At 36.3% G+C, this 6,769-nt stretch overlaps 1 protein-coding gene across 1 annotated transcript; it reads right to left on the bottom strand.

Moving 5' to 3' along the window:
* Window positions 1-881: 881 nt before the first annotated feature.
* Window positions 882-3,439, bottom strand: LOC108465529 (putative disease resistance protein RGA4). Its single transcript, XM_017765867.1, has 2 exons — window positions 2,707-3,439; window positions 882-2,620 (listed from the first exon to the last, which is right to left on the bottom strand). The coding sequence occupies exons 1-2, from the start codon at window positions 3,437-3,439 to the stop codon at window positions 882-884; spliced, it is 2,472 nt and encodes an 823-aa protein (XP_017621356.1).
* Window positions 3,440-6,769: the final 3,330 nt, after the last annotated feature.

The raw sequence follows: 6,769 nt of genomic DNA, 5'->3' as shown, positions 1-6,769 counted from the left end.
GGGAGGAAAAATGGGAGGAAAAATGGGGCAAGTGGGAAAGTGGTTAGGTGGCTAGGTTTTTTAGTTTTTTTTTTTTGTTAGGTTTTTCTTTTTTTCTTTTTTTTTTTGGGTTAGGTTTTCTTTTTCTTCTTTTTTTTTTGGGTTAGGTTTTTTTGGGGGCTTAATGGGCTTTTGAATTGGGTTTAATATTTGGGTTTTGTAATGGGTTTGGGTAGATGTAAATGGGTCATGGGTTAAGGGTTTTAGGGGTTTAGAGGTTTGGTTGGGTTTTGATATAATCGGGCCCGGGCAATTTGGGCTTCTACAATTACATTATTGTCTTTGATACAAATCAAATTATAAACATACATACATTGAACCCAATAATTCACACTTTTATATATATATATATATATATGGGAAAGCACCAAAGATAATTTCAACCACCTTAAATTTGACCTGCCACTTTAAGCAATAAATAAGTTGTGTTAAAAAATCTCGCATAACATTAAATTGAGACATTATACATTTTTTTCATCTTTCTCTTATAAAATGAAGAAATGTAAATTAGAAATATATATCTATTAACATTTTGGATAATATTTTATACATGACAATTTTTAATCGCTTATGAAATAAAAAAATCTTGACAATATATCGAATATTAATCCATTAAATAATTAAAAAAGACATTTAGCATCCTATTAGATTCGCTTTTGTAGTATTTTTATTCCACTTGTTGTTTTTCAAGTGAAATTTTATTTGCTTCAAAGTAGATAAAATTCAATTATGTTAGTGAGAAATAGGGTAGTATTTAGTGCCTAATTTGATTTAGAAATATTAAAATTTAAAAGCTAATAAGATATGTACCAAATAGAGTAGTGTTTAGTGACTTACCTTATCTATTTGTCATTTGTTGTTGTCTCGAAGTCACCACAATAAAAGTCAGGGACATGAGCAATCTTAGGCCAGTCTTCACCGGTTTCTTCAATGCATCTTTTGTTTAATTTTGGACACTCTCCAATCCTTAATCTTTTGAGTGCAGTGAGGTGTTGCATCCCTTCTGATAGACACGACAGTTTTGGGCAATTTATAATGTAAAGATTTTGAAGGGATGTGAAATGTTGGAACCATGTTGGTAACGTCCAGAGATTATTCAAGTTGCTGATGTACAAGTGCTGCAAAGTTTTGATGGATCCTAGAAGAATCCATTGGGGTAGTGACTCCAGCTTTGGCACTCCTCTGACTGCCAATTTTCTAAGGCTACCACCTTCTTCCCTCTCAAGTTCCAACTCCTCCATAATGAGATCAAGCTTTTCACAATTCCAAATTACCAAAAGTTCTAATGCAGTTAGGTATTTTAAACCTTGTGGCAATGAAACCAAGTTGTGGCATTCATGTATGTACAATTCTCGGAGAGCTGTTAGGTTTTGAATGTCTTCAAACAATTTTTCTAAATTTTCACATTCAGAAAAGATCAACCTTCGAAGAGAAGTTAGGCACGATATTCCATTCTCTTGCAAACGCGTCTGTTTTGTTGTTACCGTTAATGATCTAAGGCTAATCAGGTACCTTATGTCTTTTGGTAATTCTTCAATTACCCTACATCCAACAAGGTCAAGTGTTTCCAAACTCGGCAAATTGCAAATGGAATTTGGAAGCCTTTTTATATTTCCATCGTAGGCTAGGCTCAAATATCTCAACCGCTTAAAATAACGTATGTTGTTTGGCAATTGCTCTAAACTGCAGCTAGCCAAATCTAACACCCTCAAATGTTTAGACCTTGAGATGACTTCTGCAATAAGAGATTCGCTATCAGCCTTGCCTTCTTCATCAAATAAGAAAAGTGACTGCAGACAACCCAAGTTATTTGGTAATTGGGAAGCATCTTGCTTTGATAGATCAAACCATAAATGTCGAACATTCCCAGTCGAATAATGGTTACATGAATTCACCTCATTTTGCGCCACTGATAATGCAAGATCATGTACTAAATCATGCATTTTAAATTTGGTAAATAAAAGGTAATCTTCATATTGTTGGAAGAAAGATCTTGATAGTAACTCTTGTATATACCGATTCCCAATATCTTCTGGCTCTTCATTTTCGTATGGTGATTGCAAAAAGCCATTTGCCAACCACAATTGGGTCAAACGGTGATGACCGAATTCAAAATCTTTTGGAAAAACTGAACAAAAGGCAAAACATTGCTTTAAATACCAGGGCAAATGATCATAACTTAGTTTTAAAGCAGGCAAGATGTCATTTTCCTTCTGTTTCAACTTCACTAGTTCACTATCTCTCACAACCTCCCACTCATGTTGTACCCTGGTTGAACGGAGTAGGCTGCCTAAAGTCTTCACGGCCAAAGCAACCCCTTTGCATTTTTGAACAATTCCTTCCCCGATTTTAACAAGATTGTCATGTTGTTTCTCTTCACCTTCTATAAAGGCAAGTTTAAGAAACAATGATAGACAATTCTCATAAGAAAGATGCTCTAAATCATATCGAGGGATTGTGCCTGTGATTGTAGCCACATCGAGGCTACGAGTTGTGACAATTATTCTACTCCCTTGGGCTCCCCCACACAACAAATCTTTCAGCTCACGCCATTTCTTGTTATCGTCGTTCCAGACATCATCTAATACCATAAAAAATCTTTACCATTCAAACAATCTTGCAAAACTTTATGTAATTCCTCCTTATTCATGTCCTTGCAGTTCATACCAGTGGCAGATTTAATGATTTTTATCATCAGTTGTTTGATGTCAAAATCCTCTGTAACACACACCCAGATTCTCAATTCAAAATGCGACTTCACACTCTCCTCATTAAACACCAATTGGGCAAGGGTTGTTTTCCCAATACCTCCGATCCCAACTATGGGACGGACAGGGATATCGTTCTCATCAGTTGGATTCATTAAGATGTTTACTAGGTCTTGTTTAGCTTCATCTCGACCGATGACACTAGATGTCTTAACAAAAGAGTAGGTTTCCCTCTCACGATGTATGACATTAGTTTCATGTTTTTGAGTGAGACGAAACTTGGCCATGCTAGTTGCAATCTCATTCAACATCTCGTTTGCCTTTTTGATCTTATAGCCCATCCTAAAGCGAAATGCCAAAGGGTTTGAGCCAGAAAAGAAATGGCGTACCTTCCTTTTAGTGCTTCCCCGTTCCAGGACTTGCCTCCTAAATGCTTCGATCTTGAACTCGTCTATCAGGTCTTCCACATCGTAGCAAGCATCTTTGAACCTTTGTAGCCAAAGACTGAGCTCCTGTGTACGAGCCTGTTGTTGTTCAGCATCCAGGACCATAGCTCTGATAGCAGCTAGCGTGTCCTTAAGCTTTGCAAACTCCTTTCGAACACCCCATACCGAGCAAATTCCTTCATAGGCAACATTGCCTAGTTTCTCCAATACTTTTCCGGCAATTCCGAATGCAATGGATTGAGCCATTTTCTTTTGGTGGAGGAATAGAAGTAATATGGGCTGTCGTAACCATTTTTTTGAAAAAAACGGGTATCGACTTGGAGAAAAAAAAACGAAAACAGGAGTCGCCACCAATCTTTTTAGGTGTGATCGGATCACCTTAAGTTAATCATTTTAATAAAAGTTAAGATTTACTAAAACGATAATTTTTGGTCTCTGAAAATCGAAAATGAGTTGGAGTCGATTCACGCATGAGGAAGGATTAGCACCCTCGACACGCCCAAAATTGGTACCTAGTTGATTAATTAGTGTCTTAGTGTCGAAAATTTGAAAACTTGAAAGAATTTAAAATCGATCCTCTTTGTAAAGAAAATGCTCAAATGTTAAGGACCTTCTCGTCTCACAATATAAAAGGTCACATCCAGTAAGTTAGGACACGACATCTTGAATTTTCGAGAGCGAGCTTGCCTTTTATATAAAAATCCGTGTATTTCAAAAGGTTATTCAGTTAGTTAAGGTGAACGAGGAAAATCGAAACCCAGTAAGTTAGGGCACGTTTCCTCGAATTCCCAAACACCGAAACTTGCAAAAATCTTATTTCGAGGTAACAAAATGCCATACCCAGTAAGTTAGGGCACAACACCTCGTATCTCCGAGAATAAGCATTTTTCAAAACTCATGTCGCGATTTAAAAGAGTATTCCGTTATTTAGGTTAAAGGAGAAAAATCGAAACCCAATAAGTTAGGGCACGATTGTCTCGAATTACCAAATCTGAATATTACTTTATGAAAGAATTATTATTGGGTTGGATATAATGATAATAAGAATAATATTAAAGTAAAGTAAACAATAATACTATATATAAATATATATATATATGTATATAATAGAAATACACACTACTATATAATAATAATAATAATAAATATAGAAATACAAAAGCAAATATAATAAAAATATTAAATTAAAGTAATAAAAACAATACTATATATAAATATATATATGTATATACATAAAAATATACACTAATATATAATAATAATAGTAATAGCAAAAATAATGAAAATATGAGTAATATTAATAATATATTAGAATACAAAAGTAAAGTAATAACAATAGGGTGATGATAATAATAATAATACAAACAATAATACATATATATAATAATAGTAGTTAGAAATAAAAAATAATAGAAGTAACAATAATGATAGTAATAATATAAATAAATATGGAGAGGGCATATATAATATAATAATATAAATAATAATATATACATGAGAAATAATAATAATAATATAAATAATAGTAAAAATAATAAAATAATAAAACGAAGCTCTCAACTCTCTTTCTCCTCTTTTTAAATCCGCCGTTGGTCCGCTTTGTTTCAGTCATGGACCCCACGGGCCGCCATCTATCCACTCAGTACTGACATGCAATGGGACCTCAAAAAAACCTTTTTCGGTAATGAAAATATGGGTAAGCTTCTTACTTTTATTTTTACTTTCGGTATAAAAAACAAAATAAAATTGAAAGGAAAACAATAAACAAACAAAGAACTAAAGATAAGAATAGACAAAAGAAACCTCTTTTGCTTTGATCTTTGATTAACCTCGAAAAACTAGCCTTTCCAAGAAACAAAAACAACCTTCTTTCCAAAAAAACAAAAAAACACCTCCAAAAAAACAAAAAAAAAAAAACCTCCTCCAAAACAAAGAACAGTCCTCCTCCAAAAAATCAAAAAATCCACCCTTCCTAAAACAAAGACTTGAATGGCTTTTATAGCCAAATTTTACAAGTGGAGTGGTTGGGGTGGTTTAGGTGGCCAAGGGTGGTGGAGTTGGTGGCCAAGGTGGGTGGCCAACAAAGGTGGTGGAGTAGGTGGCCAAGGTTTTTATTTATTATTATTATTTTTTTTTTTTGTGTTTGGGTTGGGATTAGGTTGGGCCAAAATTGGGTTTGGGCTTGTAACTGGATAATAGGCTAGGTTTAATTGGGTTTGGTTTTATTGGGTCCGGGCAAAATTTGGGTCTTATAATTGCCCTCTTTGCTCATTATCGTAACGAGAATGGAGCAAAGACTACAAAAGACCAATTTTGCGGGGCTCACGAGTCTTGAGTTCTTGATCTTCTTTAAAATGGCCTCTTGGCGGCTTCAATCGCTTCACCGCAACTCGGAAGGCGATATCCGCTATCTTTGATCTGCTTCATCTTTGTAAGCACAGGAATGTCGATTTGCTATCTTCGATCCGTTCCTATAAGCACAGGATGCCAAATCTTGTTTTCAACTTGTTCCCTATAAGCATGTGGATGTCATGCTGAAATCTTGATCTACTTCATTGTAAGCACAGGAATGTCGATCTGCTATCTTCGATCCGTTCCTATAAGCGGGGATGCCAAATCTGTTGTTTTCAACTTGTTCCCTATAAGCACAGGATGCCAAATCGATGTTTTCAACTTGTTCCCTATAAGCACGGGGATGCCATCTTTGAAATCTTTGATCCGCTTCACTTTGTAAGCACGCAGAATGTCGATCTGCTATCTTCGATCCGTTCCTATAAGCACGGGGATGCCGTCGATGTTTTCAACTTGTTCCCTATAAGCATGGGGATGCCGTCGATGTTTTCAACTTGTTCCCTATAAGCAGAGGATGCCATTTGAAATCTTTGATCCGCTTCACTTGTAAGCACGCAGAATGTCGATCTGCTATCTTGATTTGTTCCTATAAGCGCAGTGGATGCCGTCGATGTTTTCAACTTGTTCCCTATAAGCGCAGGATGCCATCTTTGAAATCTTTGATCCGCTTCACTTTGTAAGCACGTGAATGTCGATCTGCTATCTTCGATTTGTTCCTATAAGCACGAGGATTCCAAATCGATGTTTTCAACTTGTTCCCTATAAGCGCGAGGATGCCATGCTGAAATTTTGATCCGCTTCACTTTGTAAGCACGGGAATGTCGATCTGCTATCTTCGATTTGTTCCTGTAAGCGCAGGGGATGCCAAATCGATGTTTTCAACTTGTTCCCTATAAGCGCGGGGATGCCATCTGAAATCTTGGATCCGCTTCATTGTAAGCCGCAGGAATGTCGATTTGCTATCTTCGATCCGTTCCTATAAGCACAGGGGATGCCGTCGATGTTTTCAACTTGTTCCCTATAAGCGCAGGGATGCCAAATCGATGTTTTCAACTTGTTCCCTATAAGCGCAGGGGATGCCATCTGAAATCTTTGATCCGCTTCTTCGTAAGCGCAGAATGTCGATCTGCTATCTTCGATTTGTTCCCTATAAGCACGGGGATGCCGTCGATGTTTTCAACTTGTTCCTATAAGCGCGAGGATGCCATGTTGAAATCTTTGATC

The sequence above is a fragment of the Gossypium arboreum genome, chromosome 1, assembly GCF_025698485.1.
Source record: "Gossypium arboreum isolate Shixiya-1 chromosome 1, ASM2569848v2, whole genome shotgun sequence".
NCBI classification, from domain to species: Eukaryota; Viridiplantae; Streptophyta; class Magnoliopsida; order Malvales; family Malvaceae; genus Gossypium; species Gossypium arboreum.
This window is presented reverse-complemented; position numbering and strand designations above follow the sequence as displayed.

Bases quoted from the DNA above. Each gene is read 5' to 3' on its own strand.
- LOC108465529 (XM_017765867.1), bottom strand. From the start codon at position 3,439: ATGGCTCAATCCATTGCATTCGGAATTGCCGGAAAAGTATTGGAGAAA. The intron at 2,621-2,706 runs GTATGAACTGCA...TTATGGTATTAG, and splicing joins AATCATTAAATCTGCCACTG to ATGATGTCTGGAACGACGAT.